The sequence below is a fragment of the Cebus imitator genome, unplaced genomic scaffold (assembly GCF_001604975.1).
Source record: "Cebus imitator isolate Cc_AM_T3 unplaced genomic scaffold, Cebus_imitator-1.0 Scaffold187, whole genome shotgun sequence".
Classification (NCBI taxonomy): Eukaryota; Metazoa; Chordata; class Mammalia; order Primates; family Cebidae; genus Cebus; species Cebus imitator.
Window position 1 is genome coordinate 56,149 of NW_016107502.1, and position 25,313 is coordinate 81,461.

The window sequence follows — 25,313 nt, forward strand, 5'->3', positions numbered from 1 at the left end:
AGATGGGGTTTCACCATGTTGGCCAGGCTGGTCTCAAACTCCTGACCTCGTGTTCTGCCCACTTGGACCTCCCAAAAGTGTTGGGACTACAGGCGTGAGCCACAGGGCCACACCCTTCTTCTCGTTTTTTAAATCAGTTACCACGGGTCAAGCAGGTAAAACAATGTCTGTCACGCAGTTTATTGCTCATTTCAGTGTTAGGGTTATTGTTTTTGTTAGTGTTTTATTCTGTTTTTCTGCAAATTTTTATTGAACTGCTCATCATGCACCAATCTGGGAATTCATAAATGGACGAGAGAGTTCCAGTCCTCAGGTAGCTCATAATCAAGTTGAGTGATAGTCACAGGATAATAAAATGTAATGAGATACATTGATTAAAAATGTAGAGGATTCTCCAGTGGAGCATTAAAGGGAATAGTGTCTGATGCTCTTTTTTTTTTTTTTTGCAGACTTTTTCTTTTCATTTATTATCTATTTCATATTTCTGATGCAAAGCACTGTACTGCCATCTTCTGCCCTCTGCCCTCTCTTCCTGCTCTGCCTCCCTGCTTCACACTTCCTTAACTGTCCTGTGCTCCCCGCCCCCACAAGACAAAGGCTAAAATATCTTTATTTCCCACCGCCCCCTAGTGCTGTGATGGAGAAGGTATTTTATGAGGCCTCTTTTGGCTCCAGCCCCTCTGGGAAGGAAAGAGTTATTCACATAAATTTGTATTATGTTTTCTGGGCTTTCATGTTTCTTCATGAACTGCCAAGCAGTTTAATTTTATGAGAAAATCAGAGGAGGCATTTTTTTAAAATGATTATTATTATTATTTTTAAGACAGCGTTTCACTCTTGCTGCCCAGGCTGGAGTGCAATGGTGTGATCTTGGCTCAATCTTGGCTCACTGCAACCTCCGCCTCCCAAGTTCAAACAATTCTTTTGCCTCAGCCTCCCAAGTAGCTGGGATTACAGGCATGCACCACCACGCCTGGCTTATTTTGTATTTTTAGGGGAGATGGGGTTTCTCCATGTTGGTCAGGCTGGTCTTGAACTCCCAACCTCAGGTGATCCACCTGCCTTGGCCTCCCAGAGTGCTGGGATTAGAGGCATGAGCCACCGCTCCTGGCCAGTTTTTTGTTTTTTATAAACGCAGGGTCTCACTCTGTTGCCCAGGCTGGAATGCAGTGGTACAATCATAGCTCACTGCAGCCTTGAACTCCTGGGCTCAACTGATCTACTGCCTCAGCCTCCTGTGTAGCTGGGACTATAGGTGCATGCCACCATATCTGGCTGATTTTTAAAAATGTTTTGTAGAGATGACGTCTCACTGTGTTAACTAGGCTGGTCTCAAACCTCTGGCTTCAAGCAGTCCACTGGCTTTAGTGTCCCAAAGTGCTGAGAATACAGGTGTAAGCAACCTCACCTGGCCACATTTTATTTATTTTATTTTATTTATTTTTTTTTTTGAGACAGAGTTTCACTCTTGTTACCCAGGCTGGAGTGCAATGGCGCGATCTTGGCTCACCGCAACCTCCGCCTCCTAGGTTCAGGCAATTCTCCTGCCTCAGCCTCCTGAGTAGCTGGGATTACAGGCACGCGCCACCATGCCCAGCTAATTTTTTGTAGTTTTAGTAGAGATAAGGTTTCACCATATTGACCAGGATGGTCTTGATCTCTTGACCTCGTGATCCACCTGCCTCGGCCTCCCACAGTGCTGGGATTACAGGCGTGAGCCACCGCGCCCGGCCCACATTTTAAATAGTAAATTCCATTTTATCTGATTGCCTTCTTTGTTTAAAAGCATTCCCTTTTTTACATAGCTTTATAGCACCAGCTTTTTTGAAATTGTGCTTTTTTTAATGAGTTACACTATTACACACTCACTTCTACAATATTAGATATACTACCATTTTTTCCACGAGTTGTAAGCTCTGTTACAGTAAACTTCATAAGGATAGGAATGTTTTAATCTGTTTTTTCCACTGCTATATTCTCAACACTTAGAACAATGTAGGCACTGGCCAGGTGTGGTGGTTTACACTTGTAATCCCAGCACTTTGGGAGGCGAGGCGGTGGATCACCTGAGGTCAGGAGTTCGAGACTAGCCTGGCCAACATGGCGAAACCCCGTCTCTACTAAAAATATGAAAAGTAACCTTGTGTTGTAATCCCAGCTACTCAGGAGGCTGAGGCAGGAGAATCGCTTGATCCCAGGAGGTGGAGGTTGCAGTGAGCCAAGATCACACCACTGCACTCCAGCCTGGGCGACAGACCGAGACTCCATCTCAAAAAAAAAAAAAAAATACATTTGGCTGGGCGTGTGGCTCATGACTGTAATCCCAGCACTTTTGGAGACCAAGGTGGATGGATCATTTGAGGTCAAAAGTTCAAGACCAGCCTGGCCAACACGGTGAAACCGTCTCTGCTAAAAATACAAAAAAATTAGCTGAGCATAGTGGCACACACTTATAATCCCAGCTACTAGGGAGGCCAAGACAGAAGAATCACTCGAACCTGAGAAATGGAGATTGCAGTGAGATGGAGCCACTGCACTACAGCCTGGGCAACAGAGTGAGACTCTGTCTCAAAAAAAAAAAAGTTTATCCCAATGAATGCCATAGTATATAGTAGGCCCACAAACAATGTTGGTTTGTTTATTTTTAAGTTTTTTGTAGAGATGGGGTCTTGCCATGTTACCCAGATTGGTCTTGAATGTGTGGCCTCAAAGTAAATATCTGGCCCAGCCTCCCATATCCTCAGCTGGGATTACAGGCATGAGCCACTATGCTGGGCCCCTGAATATTTATTTAATGAACACACAACAAAAAAAATTTTTTAAGAAACAAAAGTCAGAATGAAAGAGAATGCCCAGCCAGCCCCCGAGTTTTCAGGTAAAGTTGGGGGTACAAAGATAAATGCCACCGACTCCCGAGTAGCTGGGATTACAGGCATGCACCACAACACCCAGCTAATTTTTGTATTTTTAGTAGAGATGGGGTTTTACCTTGTTGGTCAGGCTGGTCTTGAACCTCTGACCTCATGATTTGCCTGCCTCGGCCTCCCAAAGTGCTGGGATTACAGGCATGAGCCACCACACCTGGCCCAAATGTATTTTATTTTTTAAAAAGAATGAATTGTATTAAAGATGATTCCCCAGCCTTGGAGTTTAACTAGAGGCTGGAAAACAGCTGGTATTAGTATTCTCTAAATGCCAATCACCATTTCTAAATGCTTTCCTCTATTAGCTCAATTCTCACAACCACCTTATGACGTAGATACTCATCATCCTCATTTTCTAGATGAGAAAATTTAGGCAGAAAAAGCTAGATTCAAATCCAGATAGTTGCACTCTGAACCTCTATGCTCTGCAGCCCCTCTCCTGGGTATCTGCGAAAGTCCTCAGGGCAGCCACAATTGAAACATCAAGGCCAGGCATAGTGGCCCACACCTGTAATCCCAGTACTTTGGGAGGCTGAGATAAAAGGGTCATTGGAGCTTAGAGTTCGAGACCAGCCTGAGCAACACAGTGAGACTCCATTTTTACAAAAAAATAGAAAAAAATTAGCCAGGTGTGGTGGTGCCCACCTGTAGTCCCAGCTCCTCAGGAGGATTACTTGAGCCTAGGAAGTTGAGGCTGCAGTGAGCCGTGATCACATTACTGCACTCCAGCTTGGACAACAGAGTGAGACCCTACCTCAAAAAAAAAAANAAAAAAAAAAAAAAAATAGACATAAGAAACGTCAAGGCTGGGTGTGGTGGTTCACACCTGTAATCCAAGCACTTTGGAGGCCAAGGCAGGCAGATCACCTGAGGTCGGAAGTTCAAGACCAGCCTCACCAACATGGTGAAACCCCCATCTTTAAAAATAAAATTAAATTAAATTAAAAATAAAAAACAAAAGTCAAGTAATAGAAGATTTGATTAAAAAAACTAGTTTTATGCTTCTGTGATCTGATATTCTCACCAGAAACCCCCATAACAATTAAAAAATAAATGAAAAAAAAATTATTTTTTTTGAGACGGAGCTTTGCTATTGTCACCCAGGTTGGAGTGCAGTGACGCAATCTTGGCTCACTATAACCTCCGCCTCCCAGGTTCAAGCGATTCTCCTGCCTCAGCTTCCCAAAGTGCTGGGATTACAGGCGTGAGACACCACGCCCAGCCAGAAATCAAAGATTCAAATAAATTCCAGTTTGTTTCTAACTTTTCCTTACTGTTTACCTGTTACCTCTGTTGCCTTTAGAACTAAATTTTTTTGTTTTTTGAGACGGAGTTTCACTCTTACTACCCAGGCTGGAGTGCAATGGCGCAATCTCGTCTCACCACAACCTCCACCTCCCGGGCTCTAGCGATTCTCCTGCCTCAGCCTCTGGAGCAGCTGGGATTACAGGCATGCGCCAGCACACCCAGCTGATTTTGTTTTTGTTTTTGTTTTGTTTGAAAAGGAGTCTTGTTCTGTCACCAGGCTAGAGTGCAGTGGTGCGATCTTGGCTCACTGCAACCTTCACCTCCCGGGTTCAAGTGATTTCCCTGCCTCAGCCTCCCAAGTAGCTGGGACTGCAGGTGTGCACCACCACACCCAGATAACTTTTGTATTTTTAGTAGAGATAGGGTTTCACCATGTTGGTCAGGCTGCTCTCAATCTCCTGACCTCGTGATCCGCCTGCCTTGGCCTCCCAAAGTGCTGGGATTACAGGCATAAGCCACCATGCCGGCCTAATTTTGTATTTTTAATAGAGTCAGGGTTTTGCCATGGTGGCCCCGCTAGTCTTGAGCTCCCGACCTCAGGTGATGCGCCTGGCCAGAACTAAATTTCTTGAGAGTATAATATTAGTTCAGTGTATTCTGGGGACAGGAAGGGGATGTTGGCTGTACCGCCAAGAGGAGAGCATAAAGCAGTTTGCAGAAGTGGGGTTTGAAGCCATTTGGTTAACAACATGAGCCCCAGAAAGGGCAGCTACCCAGATACAAGTCGTGGAGCTCCAGACAAGTACGTCCCTTCCCTAGAGCTTAGCCACCACTTGAGGGCACTGGAAGCCCAGAATGGGGAGCAGCCCCCTCAGTCCCCACCATCCTGTGTGGTTCCCACATACACCTCAAGATCCAAAGACCTTGCTAGAGGATGGAGGGCCCCAAGAGCTCACATTGTCTTTTTATTTGGCCCCTGATTAAATATGAGGTCTGAAGTTAGATTCTCTAAAACTCCATCATCTTGGGCTATTTTCAAAGCATGTCTCTTTTTTTTTTTTGGAGATGGAGTCTTGCTCTGTCGCCTAGCATGGGCTGCAGTAGCAGGATCTCAGCTCACTGCAACCTTCGCCTCCTGGGCTCAAGCGATTCTCATGCCTCAGCCTCCTGAGTAGCTGGGTTTACAGATGTCTGCCACTACGCCCAGCTAATTTTTTGGTAATTTTTAGTAGAGATGGGGTTTCACCATCTTGGGTAGGCTGGTCTTGAACTCCTGACCTCATGATCCACCCGCATTGGCCTCCCAAAGTGGTAGGAAAACCAGCCAACATGTCCCATACGTAATGGGCAAATTGGAAGAGCTGAAGTTGGGCACGTGGAGCCTAGAGCTGTTCAGGTGGCATACTTTTCTGGGATAGGCCACAGATTGTGTGTAGCCCCAATTCCTGTAACCTCCCCTACCCCTAACATACATACCCCTAAATGGAAATGAACTGGGAAACTATGGTTGTGTTGGCCCCAAAAGATTGTTTTGTTTTGTCTTTTGAGACAGGATCTTGTTCTCTTGCCCAGGCTGGAATGCAGTGGCACAATCATGGCTCACTGCAGCTTCATGCTCCTAGGATCAAATGATCCTCCTTCCTCAGCCTCCTGAGTAGCTGGGACTACAGGTGTGTATCACCACACCTGGATAATTTGTTTTTTCTTTTTTTTTGAGACAGGGTCTCACTCTGTCGCCCAGGTTGGAGTGCAGTGGTGCTATCCTCACTCACTCACTGCGACCTCCACCTCCCAGGCTCAAGCAGTTCTCCTGCCTCGCCCCCCGAGGGGTTGGGATGGGACCACAAGCATGTGCCACCACGCTTGGGTAATTTTTATATTTTTTGTAGAGACAAGGTTTCGCCACGTTGGCCAGGCTGGTTTTGAATTCCTGAGTTCCAGCAATCTACCCACCCCACCTCCCAAAGCCTGAGGTTACAGGCGTGGGTCACTGCACCTGGCCTCATGGCAAATTTTTTAAGTTTTTGTAGAAATGGAGTCTTGCCATGTTGCCCAGGCTGGTCTCTAACTCTTGGCCTCAAGTGATCCACTCGCCTCCACCGCCCAAATTAGTGGGATTACAAGTGTCAGTCATTGTATCTGGCCAGACGTTTAATAAAGTTGATGAAGGTACAAGTTGAGGTCTTGTGGTTTCCCTTGGTTAGGCTAAGTAGAGAAGAGCTCAAAGTGGTTCATCAGAGTCCCATCCTAATGCTTTCTTCTCTCTCCATTTGAAGTTAAATGAGCTGGTGGTGGGAGACACCAGCGGGAAGGTGTCTGTGTATAAAAATGATGACAGTCGGCCATGGCTCACCTGTTCCTGCCAGGGAATGGTCAGTATTCACTTCCCTGGGCCTGGAGGGGGGAAGGGATCCCTTCTGTCCAGGGAACACCCACACAGGTGCTCACCCGTGTGTCCTGACTCCCCAGATACTGGGCCTAGCCACTGCCTTGCAGCCAATTTGATTCAGAGAGGGCAGCCCCCAGACGTGCTCCCATCTGTTCTCACACACATATACCTGGGCCGGGGTGTTTTTGTGTAGCAGAGTACTCCTTGACACTTTATGGAAGCTGCCTAAGATTGTCTAATCTTAAAGTATAGTCAAAAATGGGGGCAATAATTTGAATAAGTCTAGAAATAGGATAGCCTAGTTCTATTAAAGATGGAGTTTTTGTTTTAAGTCCAGATTATCTTAACTACCTCAGGTCTTCATGTTGCTATCTGGGTAAACCAAACCTATAGCACAGGGACTCAGTTAATAAAGACTATCGCCATAAGTTATATGGCACAAGTTTTCAGTGGAGGATGGTGATGAGAAAACCCGCCCACTCCTTCTTGCTTCACAGAGATCAGGGAGTACTGGTCTCCCTTGGCATCTCCCTGAGCCTGCCTTTCTCTCTTGCAGCTGACTTGCGTCGGGGTTGGAGACATTTGCAATAAAGGAAAGGTAAGAACTATAGGGGACCTTGGGACTTCGGCAGGACTCCAAAGGCTCACCATGATTCTTAGCTCACAGTGGAAATCAGCTGAAGGTTAAAGGCTTCAGCTCTGACCCCTGTGATCTGATGACTAGGCATGTTTCCAAAACTCCCTCCCCAGTCTGTTTCTACTATACCTCTGTTTGTTCTAGAACCTGTTGGTGGCAGTGAGTGCTGAAGGCTGGTTTCATTTGTTTGACCTGACACCTGCTAAGGTGTTGGATGCTTCTGGGCACCACGAGACACCAATGGGAGAAGAGCAGCGTCCAGTCTTCAAGCAGCACGTCCCTGCCAACACCAAGGTCATGCTGATCAGCGACATCGGTGGGCATGGCTACCTCTGCAGGCTGCCAAGAGTAGGAGTCAGTGGGTACTAGAGCAGATCCCAAGGGATTGGGGCGAGAGGGAGAGTCCACATTCATTTATGCACTTCTTATGTACTGAGCTCCCATCATAAGCCAGGCGTCACTCAAGGTACTGGGATTGCCATGGTGAATAACTAGACAAAAATTGCTGCACTCCTGAACCTTATTATGAAGAGACAGAAAAGTAACAATATAGGCCAGGTGTGCTGGCTCTTGCCTGTAATACCAACACTTTGGGAACCTGAGGTGGGAGGATCACTTGAGGCCAGGAGTTCGAGACTGTGGTGAGCTGTGATCTCACCACTACACTCTAGTGTGGGACCCTGTCTCTATTGGAAAAAGGAAGGAATAGAAAAGAAACACTATAAGTTTTGTAAAGTAATTAAGTATTATATTGGAAGGTGATATGTGTGTGGCTAGATGCGGTGGCTCACGCCTGTAATCCCAGCACTTTGCAAGGTTGAGGCGGGTAGATCACTTGAGTTCAGGAGTTTGAGACCAGCCTGGCCAACACGGTGAAACCCTGTCTCTATTAAAAACATAAAAACTAGCCAGGAATGGTGGCGGACGCCTGTTATCCCAGCTACTCAGGAGGCTGAGGTAGGAGAATGAACCTGGGAGACAGGTTGTAGTCAGCCAGGATCACGCCACTGCACTCTAGCCTAGGCAACAGAGACTCCTTCTCAAAAAAAAAAAAAAAAAAAACAAAGGTAGTAAGTGCAGCCAGGCGCCATGGTTCACACCTGCAATCCCGGCTTTGGTAGGCTGAGGCAGGCAGATCACTTGAGGTCAAGAGTTCAAGACCAGCCTGGCCAACATGGTGAAACCCTGTCTCCACTAAAAATACAAAAATTAGCTGAGCATGGTGGCACATGCCTATAATCCCACCTACTCAAAAGCCTGAGAGGCAGGAGAATCGCCTGAACCCAGGAGGTAGAGGGTGCAGTGAGCTGTGATCGTGCCACTGCACTCCAGCCTGGTGACAGAGACTCCATCTCAAAAAAAAAAAAAAAAAAAAAAAAAAAAAAAAAAAGGAAAGGTAGTAAGTGCAATGGAAAAAATAATTCACAGAAAGGGCTAGAGTGTTGAAGTAGAAGTAGCAATTTTATTTGTTTTATTTTTTTGAGACGGAGCCTCACCCTGTCACCTAGGCTGGAATGCAGTGGTGTGATCTCGGCTGACAACTACCTCCGCCTCCTGGGTTCGAGCGATTCTCCTGCTTCAGTCTCCCCAGTAGCTGGGACTACAGGCACACGCCACCATGCCCAGCTAATTTTTTGTGTCTTTAGTAGAGGCAGGGTTTCACCATGTTGGCCAGGCTAGTCTTGAACTCCTGACCTCGTGATCCACCTGCCTCAGCCTCCCAAAGTGCTGAAATTACAAGTGTGAGCCACTGCACCTGGCCAAGCTAGCAATTTTAAATGGAGTTGGTAGGGAAGTCCTCACTGAGAAGGTAACATTTGGTTTATAAAAAAAAAAAAAAAAACCGAAGACGGTAAGCAAGGGAGCCACACAGATGGGGGCTTGCAGGTGGTGGGAGATACATGGGCTGAATTGGGACACTTGAGTTGCATGTTTGGGAAGTAGTATAAAGACAGAGAGGGGATAGGAGCTGCAGAACAGATGGACCAAATGGACGCGCAGGATGCTGCAAACGCAGGCAGGGGCAGGGCAGACTGAGTGTGAAGTGAGTAGCCCAGCAGATGGGGCATGAATCCACATGGCTAGGAAGTGCCACTGGTAGCAGAGGAGCAGAGGCCTCTCGTGAGACTGCAAAACCCATCTTGTCTTTCATGCCCACAGATGGAGATGGGTGTTGTGAGCTGGTGGTGGGTTACACAGACCGTGTGGTGCGAGCTTTCCGCTGGGAGGAGCTAGGTGAGGGTCCCGAACATCTGACAGGGCAGCTGGTGTCCCTCAAGAAATGGATGCTAGAGGGTCAGGTAAGAAACTGAGTCTGGGGACCAAGGCCCCAGGGAGCTGGGAGGAAGGCCTCCTGGAGGAGAAAGTGGGAGAACAGTCATGGGACAGGGCCAGGGTGGGGAGAAGTGAAAAGTTACCTTGTCAAAAGAGATCCAAAGACCATTTCAAATCAGGGGCTTAGGGAGATTGCTAGTGACAGGCAAAGAGAAAGGCATGTGGGGCTAAGAATGAGGAGTGTGGAATGGCTGTGGAGTGGGCGACATCAGGACCTAGACCACAGCTGGGACATGAACAGGGGAAAGCACGTGGTCTGTGCGGAGAGGGCAGTGCCAGGCAGGAACCCTGGAAACTCAAAATCCTTCCTCCTGCTGCCAGGCTTAAAGCCCTCAGGGCTGTTCCCAGGACCCCTGCCCTCCCCTACCCCCCACCGCCCCGTTCTCTGCAGGGTCCCACTTCTCTCTCCATCTCCCTTTAATCCCATTCCCTGGTGCAGGTGGACAGCCTCTCAGTGACTCTGGGGCCACTGGGTGTTCCTGAACTGATGGTGTCTCAGCCAGGCTGTGCTTATGCAATTCTGCTGTGTACCTGGAAAAAGGACACTGGGTCCCCTCCTGCCTCTGAAGGGGCCACAGATGGCAGTAGGTAAGAGGGTACAAGCCTGTGGATGGTGTGGGGTACATGGAAGCAGGATGGGCTCCCAGATGGCACATAGTAGTAAAACGGGTCTGCAGTTAGCAGAGCTGCCTCATCTGGGTCCCAGCCCAAGCACCTTTGCACCACTGGGGAGGATTATTTTAGGACCAAGGGAATCCTGAGCTCTAACTTGTGGCACCTGAAAGAGGTCCTGAGATTCCAACCTGGCATCCCCATCCCTGTCTTTTCTGTTTGCCACATGGGCCAGATGGGGTCAGTGGTAGGTTTCGAAGCTGACTCAAATCCCAGAAGCTCTTGCAGGGATAAGGGCTGGAGAGCGCAGCTCACTTCGTCTCCTGCTTGGTCCTTCCACCCTCCTGCTCGCAGGGAAGCCCCAGCTGCCCGAGATGTGGTGCTGCACCAGACATCTGGTCGTATCCACAACAAGAACGTCTCCACTCACCTAATCGGCAACATCAAACAAGGTGAAGATGGGGGGCTATGGTTGAGAGAGGAGCTGGGGGCAGCCCTCAGTTCTGGATGAGTGGAGATCCATAGCCCTCCCCTCGTGTCAAGCCCTGTCCTTCCCCTGTTGCTGTGGGCCACCCCCTCCCTGTAGGCTCTGACCTTGTGCCCTGCCCTTTACATTTTCTTCCTCTGGTCCTTCTGTCCTACCCACAGGCCACAGCACTGAGAATGCTGGCTCTGGCCTCTTTGCCCTGTGCACTCTGGATGGTGAGCAGTGCTGGGATGGGGTGGGGGTCTGTGTGCCTTTGGGGTCTGCTTGGGGCCTGTCGCACCCACACTCAGCCTGCCTCTCCCCTCAGGGACGCTGAAGCTCATGGAGGAAGCAGACAAGCTGCTATGGTCAGTGCAGGTTGATCACCAGCTCTTCGCCCTGGAGAAATTAGATGTCACCGTGAGTGGAAAGCCTGGCAGAGCAGAGCATTCTTGAGTTTTCCACATAGAGAGATAAGATTTGGAATAATCAGCCTATTCTCACATCCCAGGGAACTCTCCTCAGCCTGTATCTTTAGTCTCCCTCTCTCTCTCTCTCTCTGTCTCCTTTTTTTTTTTTTTTTTTTTTTTTTTGATACGGGGTTTTCCTCTGCCACCTAGGCTGGAGTGCAGTGGCATGATCTTGGCTCACTGCAACCTTTGTCTCCCAGACTCAAGCCATCCTGCCACCTCAGCCTCCCAAGAAGTTGGGACCACAGGCATGCGCCACCACACTTGGCTAATTTTCCGAAATTTTTTGTAAAGTTGAGATCTCACCATATATGGTTTCGAATTCTTGGGCTCAAGCAACCCTTTTGTCTTGGCCTCCCAAAGTGTTGGGATTACAGGCATGAGCCACCGTGCCTGGCCTTAAGTCTCTTTAGATAGGTCTAAATCCATCTAAAGCGAGTTTGTTTCCTCTTACTCTACCGTATTTAATGCTATACTGTGCTGCTAGAAGTCTGTCATTTCCATAACTTCAGCAGAAGTAATAGCCCCAAAGAAAAGTTCCTATAAGAGCCTGGAAGTGAGTTATTCGTCCCAACTCCAGAGGCATATTTTGTAGGTTTTTCTTGTCCGTGTATGATCTCTGTTTAATTGCACTGTGGCCCCTGAATCAGCAGGTAAGGGCTACACTTTATATTGCCATCAGGCTTGCTTTTTGGTTTAGGAGGAGAGGCAGACCAGGGTTCGAACCCTGATTCTGCTGCCTCCTAGCTGAGTGGCCTTTGGTGAATGATTATATTTCTATAAGCTGAGATTTCCTCTATATAAAATTGCATACTTACTAGGATGGCTTGAGCATCACGTGAGCTCATTTGACAGCCCCTTTTGCTGCCCCGCCCATGAGTGAAATTCCCCCCCAGCTCACTGTTTGTCATCCAGAGTCCAGTCCACGGCTCTTTTATGTGCCTTGTCTCTGGCCTTTTTCAGGGCAACGGGCATGAGGAGGTAGTTGCATGTGCCTGGGATGGACAGACATACATTATTGATCACAACCGCACCGTCGTCCGCTTCCAAGTGGACGAAAATATCCGTGCCTTCTGTGCAGGTGACTCCGCCCCCACGGCCCCTTTCTAACCACACTTAAGTTAGATAAGAGGGTTAGCTATGCCAGGGAAGTGTTTGCCTCTCAGTTCCCTTTCTGACGTATCCCCTCATGTAAGTCTTTATTGACCAGTGAGTTCTTCACCTCTTTTGTTTGGGGGGTGAGGGGTGGGTACTACATGGCCAGCTTGACAATTTTGAATAAGAAAAAAATAACAGACCCTCACATCTCCACCCCTGAATAGTTCAAAGAATGGAATGAGTTTGTTGTCTGTCTGGGATGTGTGAAGACATCGGGAAGTTCTTTTCCACTTGAGCATGCCAGGTCTCTGTGAAGAAAGTTCTCCTAGAGCATTTTCATTAGTTCCAAATCAGGGGCCTTGGGAGGCAGCACTCATTCTTTGGGAGGCTGGGGGATGCATTTGGAAGGAGGGATTGCACGTAGGAGAAGCCTTACTTTCTGATCACGTTTTGCTCGTCTCGCCCTTGGGTGAGCAAGGTCATCCCTCATCACTCCAGGGATGTCACTACGATGGGAAAATCACAGACAGCACCTTTCGGATGCTGTTCTGCCTGGGTTTTGTTACTATCGTTTTTCTCTATCTGAAGTGGGCCAGATCTTTTCCTGTCTTACTTGTTTTACTGAGTTCCTAACAGAGAAGAAAGAGCCTTTAATTTTTTTCCTGACATCAGTGGGAGGAAGGGAATTGCTGACTCAGAGGTCTGTGTCTTGCTGTCTGCCCACCACCCCTGGCACTGAAACTTCCTGACCTTTGTCTCCCTGCCCACATCTCCCAGGCTTGTACGCCTGCAAAGAGGGCCACAACAGCCCCTGTCTCGTATACGTCACTTTCAACCAGAAGATCTATGTGTACTGGGAGGTGCAGCTGGAGCGGATGGAGTCTACTAATCTGATAAAACTGCTGGAGACCAAGCCGGAGTACCACAGCCTGCTGCAGGAGCTGGGCGTGGGTGAGTCCCAGGAAAGCCAGTGGCCAGGGTGCCCAGGAGACCCACAGCCTCTTACCCATCCCTTCTTGGCTCTCAGATCCTGACGACCTCCCTGTGGCTCGTGCCCTGCTTCACCAAACGCTCTACCATCCGGACCAGCCACCACAGTACGCTCCCTCAAGCCTCCAGGATCCCACCTAGCTGTACTTGCCTCATAGTTGGTGAAGGATTCTTCTGAACCCCCACCTTACCCCCTAAAGGTATCTGTGGTATTGGCAGGATAGGGAATATGCATTACAGAAGTGCAGGATTTCACTCTGGGTGTGAAAGATGGCAGCAGCCCTAGGATGACCACAAACTATAGACCTTGCAGTCTTTTTGGTGAAAGAAGAGATAAGTTGACTCTGCCCATTTACTTATGGACGTCGCCCATCACACCAGCAGGGTCATAGGACCCTGGCCTTGTTCCAAATCATCTGGGACATGTCCCACTCCCCACTCTGTGTAGAAAACAGACTTGTTTGCATGGCTCCAACACCCATAAGGAAACCAGGTTTTAGGCCCAAGGGAGCAGTGGAGGTAAGGGCTCCACCCCATCTTCAGCTCTGTTTTTCATGGCACAGTGACATTAGTCATTGTTTTTTGTTTGCTTTTGTTTTGTTTTTTGAGATGGAGTCTCGCTCTGTCACCCAGGCTGGAGTGCAATGGCGCACTCTTGGCTCACCACAACCTCCGCCTCCCGGGTTTAAGCTATTCTCCTTCCTCAGCCTCCCGAGTAGCTGGGACTACACGGGTGCGGCCACATACCCAGCTAATTTTTGTATTTAAGTAGAAATGGGATTTCACCATGTTGGTCAGGCTGGTCTCGAACTCCTGGCCTCATGATCCGGCCGCCTCAACCTCCCAAAGTGCTGGGATTACAGACGTGAGCCACCATGCCTGGCTGACATTAGTAATTATTAAAGGAATGGCAGAGTTTTGTTTTGAGGTGTCTTTCAGCACATTGTACAGTCTGGTCTTACCCATGTTCCTATCAGCCCTGAGATGATTTTCCTCCATTTACTGAAGCATCTGGGGCAGTGCTTTCTCACATTGCCATATTCTTCAGGTATTAGCTTCAGAAGCCCTGCTCCCATTTTCCTACCCACCCATTCCCCATAAAACACCTTATTGTCTGTAAGACAATGGACATTTAAAATGTGATGCAGGTTTATGGTCCAGACCACAATCAGAATTCTATTTTGGTCCATTTATGTGCTGTCTGTTCTTGATTCTCTGTGCTCTAGATCGGTGTTTTTCAAACTGTGGATGCAGTCCTTTGGTGAATTATGGCCAGCATTTTTAAAATAGGTAGAATAGAATAAAGTAAAATAGAAAATAGCAGAATGCGTTGCTCACAGTGTAGGTAAGTACCGTTTTGTTGCAGTCGAATGTGCATGTGTGTACTGAGTACCGTGTAAACTGTATTCCTGCTGTGGTAAGCTGCGGTCAGAGGAGCTTGAAAACCATTGCTCTCAATTATATTGACCCTAGTCAGATGGGTCAGCCTCAGTGAGGGCCCGCATTTATATTTCCCTTCTGTAAGGGACAACGGGCAGAGTTACCATTCAGCTCTTGATAGGCAGAAAGGAAGACCACAGATCATCGACATAGAGAAACAAGAGTTTATTCCGGTAGAGAAGCAGCTGAGCCGAGGGCTTGCCACTGGGCCTGGGGTCTGCAGTTACAGAAGCAGCAGGAGCCAGACAAGGAAAGGCACAGGACAAGACCCAGGAAAGCGGACCTTGTGGAGCAAGGCAGTAAGGGAGAGGGAAGCTTTTAGGATTTTGAGACCAGGTACTGTGGTAGGCATGGTAAGTGAGCCCCTCTCCTTTCCTTCTGAAGACAGGGCAGGCAGCTGAGAAAGGTCAGGCCAGATGTCAGGGGCAGCTCCTTGCATGCCCGTTCTTCTGTAACTCAGTCTACCCCAGGCTCAAGACTGTTTCAGCCCAAGGGTCCCAGTTCCATTGTTCAGGTTAGCTATACCACTGTCTTTCTCTGCGCCTTCTTTTTGTTTGTTTTTGGAGACAGGGTCTCTTTCACCCAGGCTGGAGTACAGTGGCATGAACTTGGCTCACTACAACCCCCATCTCCCAGGTTCAAGCAATTCTTGTGCCTCAGCCTTCCAAGTAGCTGGGATTATAGATGCACAGCACCACACCTGGCTAATTTTTGTATTTTTTTAGTAGAGATGGGGTTTTGCCATATGACCGAGGCTGGTCTCAAACTCCTGACCTCAAATGATCTGCCCACTTCAGCCTCCCAAAGTGCTGGGATTATAGGTGTGAGCTACTGCGCCCAGCCTCTTTACTCCTAACCCATGATTTGAGAGACTCAAACCAGCCAGAAAGACTCTCAAAGGTCTGGCCTCTTAAGGTTTGGATTCTTCGCTTCACAATGAATTCAGAAAGCCTCTGTCTCCTGACAGACTCCAAACTTAAAAAAAAAAGACCTCTGTCTTTTTGCTTTGGGAAAGCTTGGCAGGGGTTTAGAAAGCCACTGATTCCAGGAAAAGGCAAGCTTAAACTCAAGAGACCAGAGATGGGGATAGGGAGAAGGCCTATTGAGGTGGATAGTTCTAGAAATCAGAAGGAATATTGAAGAGGTTAAGTCTGAGTGCTGACAACCTCACTATCCTGTCCACCTCGTAGGAGCAGTTCTCTACGAGGCCTTTCCACACACGCACCCAAAGTTCAGGGGCTTGGCGGGCGCGAAAAGCAGATAGAGGATAAATACTCAGCGTTAATGGCAGAAGTATGTCTAAGGTTTTGCACAGGGTCGTCAGACAATAACTGGCCTCAGATATTTGTAGCCCCGGAAAAGTACCTCATAAAAGCTGTCAGCCTTATGAGATGGACCTTCCTGTACTAACTCCCTCCCCTTGTATTGAATTCTGTGTAATGTTTCTTCCCCTACTCAACTGTGAGCAGATGTGTACAGAATCCAAGAGGCAGACTGTAGGAGGTCCGGGGACCCAGGTTGGTGAGGCATGGCAGTCTGGTTGTGGGAGATAATTTGTGGTGAGAGACTTGGTGGTGTGGGAAAATGAGCTGTGTTTGGGGTGAGATTGGGAAGTGGGCAAGGATAGCAGTCGGCAGAGCCTTCGACCCAGGCCAAGCAGGCACCCTGTTTTCCTTAGGTTCCTATCTGTGGTCCTGATTTGGCTTCGCTTTTCTTGGGAGGGAAATGAATCAGAATCCTGGCATCGGGGCCCCTCTAGTGAAGACTCTTCCTGGGGAGTAGGACGGGCAGCTGCCAAGAAGCAGAGAGAAATGTGGCCGGCTGGGGGAAATGGGACAACAGGGGTCAGGGTGGTGATTCAAAGGGCAGACACCATAGTCCCCAGCTACCTGGCTCCAAGAGCCCCCTTTCCCCACACACCTCTTCCCCTGAGTCAAGGTCTTTCCCTCTGGGGACTGACTGAGACAGCAGTCACTGGCCAGGTTCTTGGTACAAAGGTAGGAAGGGCAGCTCTGAGAACGGGGCTTTCAGCCGCAGCACTCTGTGCTCCAGGTCAATGCAGCACTGTGGGGTGTAGAGCAGTCATGCCAGGTCACCTCAGCCTGTCACCTGCCTCCCAGCCTTCTCCTTTCGTTCCCCCTCCCACTTCCCACAGCTTCCACCTGCCTTTTGCTCTTCTCCCATCCCCATTTCCCTAGACTCCTGTTGGAGGGGGATGACCCAGTTCTCTTGATTTTTCACTTGGTGGTAAGTAAGGAATCTCTAAGGAAACAAAGCGAGAATTGCCCATCTCTAAGTCACTGTCATCAGAACCTGGTCCAGGCGTCCACACTTGTGCCTTCTACTACTTTTCCCCAGTGCTTTGGATCAGGCCCTGAGTGTGGGTGCCTTACCTTGAGAGAAAGCAGAGTCTGCAGGCCCAGGCAGAATTCAGGACTCTCAACATCTGCAGGAACCATTTGAAAACAGAAGAGGCTGAAGGTGCCCTGTGGTCACTGGTGCCCTCTTCTCAGCCCTTGCTCCTTCTCTGCCCACCCCATCCCCAGGTTCAAGGATGTTGGCACAGAGATAAGGGATAGTCAGAACATTTCTGGGGACTCCTTTTGCCAGAGGGGCTGAAAGTCTCTGCCTTTGGCCCACCCTGAAGAGAAAGGTGAGAGGTGAGCATCAGGGCTGTTGCAGAAGGGGAGACTTACCCACCACCTGTGCTGAGCACACCACAGTCTCCTGCCCCACCTGTAGCTCCAGCTGCTCCACCTGGGTTGGGGGCTCAGCGGCCAGGTCCTCAGCTGAGGCTTTTAGGACCATTTTCTCTAACCTGTGGTTGGGAAGCAAGGGTTATGGCTACCACAGCCCCCATTAATCAGCAGATGTCCCTCTCTGCCATGGGTTCACCTCCAACCCCTGACCCCCCGTGGGATCTAAGTCCTTGTCTTCTCTGCCAGAATATTCTAGCCACTCTTTTGGTAAATAACAGCTTATTGAGATAAAATATGCATCTATCGTCACTATCTAATTTGAGAATATTTTCATCACCCCAAAAAGAAACCCTGTCCCCCATTTGCTTGGTTGGGCCACACTCTTACCCCAGGCGGCTGAGACAACCAGCAGAGATCTGATTGTGTTGGGTGCCTGTGTCCACGGCCACTCTAAGCAGCTGGTCCTGGCACTAAGAAAGAGGGATTGCAGTGGATCAGTGAGTGAGTCCCTAGGAGACTGGGTTGGGATTGGATCCTTCATTTTCCCAGCCCATTGATGATTCCCTTTTAGAAATAAGTGGATAAAATTAACTGTCTTTAAAACTGGTTTTTATGAGACTCATACAATAGGGGCAAAACTCCCAGATAAAGAAATCAAAAAAGGAAGTGGGCCAGGTGCGGTGGCTCATGCCTGTAGTTCCAACACTTTGGAAGGCTGAGGCAAGAGGATCACTTAAAGCCAGAAGTTCAAGACCAGCCCAGGCAACATAGCAAGACCCTGTCTCTACAAAAAATAAAATGGGAAAAGAAAAAAGTAGAGTTATATGTGATGAGTTCATAAGTTTGGGGAAGATCTGCCAGAAATGGAGAAATGGTGATTTGTTTAGAGGAATCCTTGGGAGATTCATGGCCTCCTGGTTTGAAAACTCCAGGTTAGGAATAGAGGAAGGATGAGAAGACTGGAATCCCCTGTTAGGAAACTCAGATGCAGTAACCAGGAAGTTCACCATTGGAAACAAAGGAGGACAAGTCCACTTATTTTAGGAGATAGACAGACATTTTGATATACACTTGGATGTATATATGTCACTTTCTCATTCCAAACATTCATTGAGTATCTACTATAAGATATGTCACTGGAAGGTACATCAATGAATGCTGTTCTTTAGGTGTCTAAAGGAAGTAAAATATAACTCTACTACATGGCAGAAAGTTTTAAGGTCTATAAAAGGATGTGAATGGCCTGGTCCAGTGAATCATGCCTATAATCCAAGCACTTTGGGAGGCCAAGGTGGAAGGATCACTTGAGGCCAGGAGTCTGAGACCAGCTTGGCCAATGTGGTGAAACCCCCATCTCTACTAAAAATACAAAAAAAGAAAAAATTTAGCCAGGCCTGGTAGCACACACTTGTAATTTCAGCTACTCAGAAGGCTGAGGTGGGAGAATCGCTTGAGTCCATGAGGTTGAGGCTGCAACGAGCTGTGATCATGCCACTGTACTCCAGCCTGGGTGACAGACTGAGACTCTGTCTCTAAATAATAAAAGGAGCCAGGCGCAGTAGGTCACGCATATAATCCCAACACTTTGGGAGGCCGAGGTGGGTGGATCACGAGGTCAAGAGATCAAGACCATCCTGGCCAACATGGTGAAACCCCATCTCTGCTAATAATACAAAAATTAGCCAGGCGTGGTGGCATGCACCTGTAGTCCCAGCTACTTGAGAGGCTGTGGCAGGAGAATCACTTGAACCCAGGAGGTGGAGGTTGCAGTGACCCAAGATGGTGCCATTGCACTCCAGCCTGAGCAAAAGAACAAGACTCCGTCTCAAAAAAAATACAAGGATGTGAGTAGCATGCACGCCTTAGAGGTTGGGAGGGAGGAAAGGCTGTTTCCTACTGGGGAAATCAGAAAAGGTTTCAAGAAGGAGGTAACATCTGAACTGGGATTTGAAAGCTTGCAGAATGTAGACCCAGAATGATCGGAGAGCAAGAAGAGCAATCCAGGGAGAAACGGCACAGAGCAAAGACGGTGAGCGGGAATTTATTGGGAATGTTTCAGTAATCATTGAGTGGTTAAATGATGATCAAAGATGATCCTTGTTTTTAAGATGATCAAAGTTCTTAAGAACTAGGACCACAGGCCCAATGCCTTACACATGAGTTTTTTCCAGAATTACATTATCCTTGCACACACACCATTCGTCTGTGTAGAGCACACTGAGGAGTACTTACTTACATTTGAGTACTGTATTTTGACCAAGGAAAGGGGGTAGAGTAATGGTGGTGACAGATGGAATTGCACAGAGGGAAGATGGGTTGAGGCAAGGAGAAAGGAGGTAGAGGATTGGTCACATGGTTAGGTCTAGGCGAGAGAGAGAGGTGCCCTTTCTCCCTCCCTCCCCCTCCCATCAGGGCAGAAAGGAGAGCAGGTAAAGTGAGCCGCAGGCAGGGTTGTTAATGAAAGTGTGTCCCTGGGAGGCCTCTCACCTTGCAGTTGACCAGAAGAGCTGGACTCTCTGTCTTGCTGGTCTTGTTCCTGCTCTCCTGACCATGAATCAAGGCCTGCACCCGGGGAGACTCCCCTTGAAGCCGATTCGGGTTTCCCTCCACCAGGCGTCTTTGGATCACACTGTGTGGCTGCTGGCTCCATCACAAAACAATGAAGGTAGGCAGTTCTAAACCCAGGTATCCAGGCTGCTCAGTTACCCTACTTAGATACCCCAGGATGCGCTGGGCACGGTGGCTCACACCTATAATCCTAGCACTTTGGGAGGCTGAGGTGGGTGGATCACTGGAGGTCAGGAGTTCAAGACCAGCCTAGCCATCATGGTGAAACCCCATCTTTGAAAAAAATTTTAAAAAAAGATATCTCAGGATGCTCCCCCAACCCCACCCTAGACCTGAGCTTTACCCTAGGAGCTTACCTTAGGGTGTCAGCAGTCAAGTAATGAGCACAGAGTAAGCCCCAGTATCAAATCATGCCATTTTTCTGGGACACCAATAGATTGCTTGGCAGTGAAGAATTGGGAAGAGGAGAATCGTCCTGAGTTAAACTTAGAGGAGAATGGTCTCTAAGTTAAACTGACTTAGTGGCCAAAGGGACATTTCAGGAACTAGTATGCTTAGGGGAAATTTTGTCTCAAATTTACATTTTTTTTTAACTAGGAGGTTTTTTTTTTCCTTCCCCTCTGATCTTATCCTTCAATGGGCTGCAGATCCCAGGGTTGGTGGTGTGATGAAAAGAAGTAAGAAATTGAAGAACTAGGCCGGGCGCAGTGGCTCACGCCTGCAATCCCAGCACTTTGGGAGGCCGAGGTGGGTGGATCACTTGAGGTCAGGAGTTCGAGACCAGCCTGGGCAACATGGTGAAACCCCTTTTCTACTAAAAATACAGAAATTAGCTGGGCATGGTGATGCATGCCTATAGTCCCTGCTACTTGGGAGGCTGAAGTGATATGATCACTTGAACCTGGAAGGCAGAGGTTGCAGTGAGCCAAGATCACACTACCGCGCTCCAGTCTGGGTGACAGAGCAAGACTCTGTCTCAGAAAAAAAAAAATTCTTAAGAACTGATGCTGGGATTCATCTTTGACCTGTCCCTCATCTGCAACTACTCCCGTTCCATCTAATCACTTCGCAAATTCTGCAAGTTTTGCCTTTTGTCTAGAATCAATCTGTCCCTCCTTTCTTTCTCTCTCTTCTTCTTTCTTTTCTTTTGTCTTCTTTTCTTTCAAGGCGGGATCTTGCTATGCTGCCCAGACTGGGCTCTAATTCCTTGGCTCAAGGCATTCTCCAGCCTCAGCCTCCTGAGCAGCTGGGACCATAGGTGTATACTATACCGCCTGGCTTCCATCCTTCCTTTCTGTTACTGCCTGCATTCTAGACTGCCCACAGCTCTCATGGATGCCTGGAACACCTTCCTAATTTTATAAGAATTTGCCTCCAGTTCTGTTGCCTTTCAAATACATCTGCTTGGAGCTTCAGACTGGAAGCAAGCTAAAAACCTTGCTACTCTAAACCATGGTCCTCGGATCAGCAACTTGAACATGATTTCAAAGTTTCTTTAAAATGTAGACTCTCATACCTACTGAATCAGATGTTTCATTGTGACAAGATCCCCAGGTGATTCATGTACAGCATGTGCAGGTTAAAGTTTGAGAAGCACCGAAGTAAAACATAAAACTAACCAATTACTCCTTTTTTTTTTTTTTGAGATGGAGTCTTGCTCTGTCGCCCAGGCTGGAGTGCAGTGGCACAATCTCAGCTGGCTGCAACCTCTACCTCCTGGGTTCAAGCAATTCTCCCACCTTGGCCTCCCGAGTAACTGGGATTACAGGCACCTGCCACCACACCCAGCTAATTTTTGTATTTTTAGTAGAGACAGGGTTTCACCATGTTGGTCAGGCTGGTCTTGAACTCCTGATCTCAGGTGATTCACCTGCCTCAGCCTCCCAAAGTTTTGGGTTACAGGTGTGAGCCATCGCGCCTGGCATACTTCCTTGTTTAAAATGCATCAAAGACCCCCTCCACCCCCCCACAACCCTACCCTGCATTGCTTACATGCTAGAGCCCAAGCTTTTGAAGGGGAGGCACAGCCCAGAGTTTGTATCTTAAGTTTGGGATTCCATGTACATCCTATAATTAATGCAGGAGGTACCTCCTCCAGAATACCCTGTCTGAGCTCTTCATGCTCCTCTCCTCATACATCCCAGGCTGGGATCCCTCGCCTTAGCTCCCTGTGCCCTGCTTACAAATGTTATGTATGGATTTTACTCCCCCATTAGCCTGGAGAGTCCTTGAGTATCTCACTCATCTTTATATCCCAGGGCATGGCTCAGCATCTAGTAGGCACTCAATAAATGGTTGCTGCAGACTGACTCTTCCCCTAGGCTCTACGCACCCCTCCACCTGCCCTCTCTCCTTGGGAGCCTGGGATTGTTTTTCTTCCCTTAGATTAATGAGGCCCTTGGGGTTGCTCCTGGCAGCAAAACTGGCAGCAGGAGACCCAGTGCTGGGAAAAGTGCAGCGAGTTCTGGGCCTGGCTGGAGAGACTGGCTCTGCATTTCCCATCTTCACCTTCCCACGATGGACACAGGCTTCAGACCTCTCCCACTGTTGTGCAGTTGGCTCCACAGCCAACCCAGGGAGGGGACAATAGGGTCTCCGCTACCTGTTGCGCCTTCCCTCCCAAAGCCACAGGAGGTAACTGCTAGAGATCAGCTGGGGAGATCCTAGGCAGAGGGGAGAGGTGAAAAGCCCAGGGCTTTCTCATCAGAAGGCAGGACCTGCCACTCTGGGATGGCAATGTCTGTAGAGCACATTCTCCTGGGCCAAACAGAGGTAGGCCGTTCCCTAGTAGGTTCTAGCCATTGAGAGCCAAAGAACTCGCTTCCCGGCTCCATCCCTGTTTCTGAGCTGTGCTTGCTGCCCCTGCAAGGAGGAATCAGCCCCTGGCCGTTCCCTGAATTGAAGTCTCAGTGCAATCTTTTTTCCTCCCTGGGAGCTAGGGAGTGGCCAGGCCTGTGGGCTGGGGTCCTGCTGGGGGCAACCCAGGCTGAGAGGAGTCTGGAAAGGTAGAGCTAGGCCAGGAAAGGTAATGAGGCGTTGCATTGGCCTTCGGGTTCCCGGGGAGAGGCAGCTGGTGGAGTACAGGCGTGCAGACATGCTTCCAACATCTCGGGCAGGCCTGGCTGAGTACCTCTTCTCAGACTAGGAGAGGGGTCAGGGAACCAAGTGCTGTGAAGCCTTTCCACAAAGGACTTCCTCTCTTCTATGGGTCAGAGGCCAGGTATATTTACCAGACTAAATGCGACAGTAGCTGGGGGAAAGTGCTAGCATTGAGGTAGTGCCTGCTGTTAGGCACTGTTCTAAGCGCTTTTATATATTAGCTCTAACAACTCTCCCAACAGTCCTATGAGGGAGATACTGTTAATTTTATTCTCATTTAACAGATGTAGAAACTGAGGCACGGAGACGTAAGGTCAATTGCCCAAGGTAGTAAGTGGCAGAGCCAGGATCTGATCCCAAGCCAAGTGGCTTCGCAGCCCCGCTGGTCAGCACTGCCTCTCAGAATGTGCAGTTGTCCCCCGCCCACTCACCTCCTCACTGTTACTCCCCTGCCCCATTCCTCTGAGGCCAAAGCTGCTGCAGACAGATGGGAGAGGAGTGTGGAAGGTCCATTCCACTTAGGAGTGGGGGAGCAGCCCTTGAGGCGGCCAGGGGCCCCTGGCAAGAGCCACACAAAAGCCTAATGCCCTGGGAAGGATGGACGACCCCACCCCCCACCCCTGCCAATGCTTTGATTCTGAAGAAAAACGGCAAATGAATGGACAGACCTGGTAGAGGAAATCTGTGGTTCGCGAGGAGCAGGAAGTCACAACCCTAAACTGGCCAGTCCTCCAGGTCCTCCCGGTTTTCAGTGAACACTCTAGAGGGCTCCTGTGTTCCCGTAAGCCCCCACTCCCAAACAGCCTAGCTCCTCACCACCCTCAAGTTTTGGGCCACGAGAGGAAAATGTCGAGGAAGCTGAGCAATGAGAGTAGGACCCCTCAGAGCCACTGAACCATGGGAACGTTCCCAGTGAAGAGCCTCGAGTTGGCAGGATGACCTCTCCCCGTCGCAGCAAGGGAGCGAGACCTGAACGCGGAGGGTCTGCGCTTTATGTCCTGCCACTCCCGCTCAGGGTCTGGGAAGTGGAAGGAAAGGGCCAGGGGACGCTGGTGGGGGAGGGGGTGCCTCACCAAGTCCTTGGAGGTGCCCAGCCTCTTGAGGGAGTCCAGCGGGAGCAGGTCGGCTGAGTCCTTGTGCAGGAACTGAGTGGCCTGTCTGAGTCGGCGCTGCTGGCCCAGGTGGGCTCGGTCCCGAAGCTGTGCCTCCTGTCCCCTGGTCCTGGCTTCTCCCTCATCTCCCCTGGCCTCCTGCTTGGTGCTCATGGCCCCTGCCAGAGGAGGGGGCCTGGGGCTGCTCAGGGGGGGCCTCACCCGAGTCCTCTCTGCTTCTTCCTGCCTGTCTCTGTCCAGTCCAGGGCCGGCAGCGAGAGGAGACTCCCAACAGGAGGGTCTCCGCGGGAGGGAAAGGGGAGAAATAACGTGCGGGAGCGGCCGCGTCAGTCTTTAATTTCCCGAGATTGCTGTAGAGGGAGTGAGACTCCGGCTGGAAAAACCCAGTCCTAGAAGAGAGGGAGGGTTGGCAGGGCCCACAGCTGGCAGACTTGGCCACGTCCCCAACGCTGGGGTCCTGGTCAGAGCAGGCGGTGGACGGGGCGTGTGTGTGTGTGTGTGTGTGTGCATGCGTGTGTGCGTGCGTGTGTGAGAGACAGTGCTGTAAACTGTCAGGGTGCCCGTGCCAGGTGGTTTGCAAGGAAGCGCCTGTCACTGTGTGGGGGCGGCAGCCGTAGTGCACCTCCCTGCCTGTGTGGCCCCAGCCCTTCTCTGCATCCCTCCCAGGCTCCCCAGGGCTGCCCAGCTGTTTCTTCTGCCTGACCTTCTCTGCAGCCCAGGGTGCAGGCCAGTAACTGGATTCAGATCAGAGAGAGGCAGCATGAGAGTGTCCTTCCCTGTTTCATCCCCCTAGCTTTACCTTACAGGGTCTCTTCCCTCCTGCCTAGCAGATGTCAGAGTCTAGCAAATTTTCTCTGGATTCTGGGTTCCAGGGTATGGCAGGAACAGCTCTGAATCTTCTCATGAGTAGAAATTGTCCCCTGGTATCTCAGTTTCCTTTATATGACTCTCCTCAAGTCCGGGCTCTTTAAAAAATATTATATTTTGACCTGGCGCGGTGGCTCACACTTGTAATCCCAGCACTTTGGGAGGCCAAGGTGGGCGTATCACGAGGTCAGGAGATTGAGACCATCCTGGCCAACATGGTGAAACCCTGTCTCTACTAAAAAATACAAAAATTAGCTGGCTGTGGTGGCGCATGCTTGTAGTCCCAGCTACTTGGGAGGCTGAAGGCAGGAGAATTGCTTGAACCCAGGAGGCGGAGGTTGCAGTGAGCCGAGATCACGC

The 25,313-nt window shown here is 49.4% G+C and overlaps 2 protein-coding genes and 1 long non-coding RNA gene across 5 annotated transcripts in view; 2 read left to right on the forward strand and 1 right to left on the reverse strand.

Annotated features, from left to right (window-relative positions):
* ITFG2 (integrin alpha FG-GAP repeat containing 2) overlaps positions 1-13,836 on the forward strand; it is a 15,571-nt gene extending 1,735 nt beyond the window's left edge. The window contains exons 2-13 of one of the 3 annotated variants that reach the window (XM_017546046.2): positions 6,449-6,544; positions 7,118-7,159; positions 7,343-7,514; positions 9,359-9,498; positions 9,972-10,120; positions 10,499-10,596; positions 10,793-10,846; positions 10,939-11,030; positions 12,044-12,161; positions 12,956-13,129; positions 13,206-13,275; positions 13,388-13,835. In XM_017546046.2, the coding sequence (XP_017401535.1) occupies positions 6,449-6,544; positions 7,118-7,159; positions 7,343-7,514; positions 9,359-9,498; positions 9,972-10,120; positions 10,499-10,596; positions 10,793-10,846; positions 10,939-11,030; positions 12,044-12,161; positions 12,956-13,129; positions 13,206-13,275; positions 13,388-13,454 (1,272 nt within the window). In that variant the 3' untranslated portion in view covers positions 13,455-13,835. Of the gene's footprint in view, positions 1-6,448; positions 6,545-7,117; positions 7,160-7,342; positions 7,515-9,358; positions 9,499-9,971; positions 10,121-10,498; positions 10,597-10,792; positions 10,847-10,938; positions 11,031-12,043; positions 12,162-12,955; positions 13,130-13,205 lie in introns of all 3 variants that reach the window. The other 2 variants (XM_017546047.2, XM_017546049.2) reach the window with 2 other exon arrangements.
* A 913-nt stretch (positions 13,837-14,749) lies between these two features.
* On the reverse strand, positions 14,750-24,717 carry NRIP2 (nuclear receptor interacting protein 2). Its single transcript, XM_017546050.2, has 6 exons — positions 24,048-24,717; positions 19,795-19,947; positions 17,695-17,777; positions 17,305-17,426; positions 17,002-17,054; positions 14,750-16,672 (listed from the first exon to the last, which is right to left on the reverse strand). Exons 1-6 carry the CDS (start codon positions 24,237-24,239, stop codon positions 16,580-16,582), a joined length of 696 nt encoding a protein of 231 aa, XP_017401539.1. The 5' UTR covers positions 24,240-24,717; the 3' UTR covers positions 14,750-16,579.
* Positions 16,668-20,728, forward strand: LOC108316298. Its single transcript, XR_001830280.2, has 4 exons — positions 16,668-17,268; positions 19,921-19,972; positions 20,523-20,622; positions 20,702-20,728. It is a non-coding gene; the product is annotated as an uncharacterized LOC108316298 (long non-coding RNA).
* Positions 24,718-25,313: the final 596 nt, after the last annotated feature.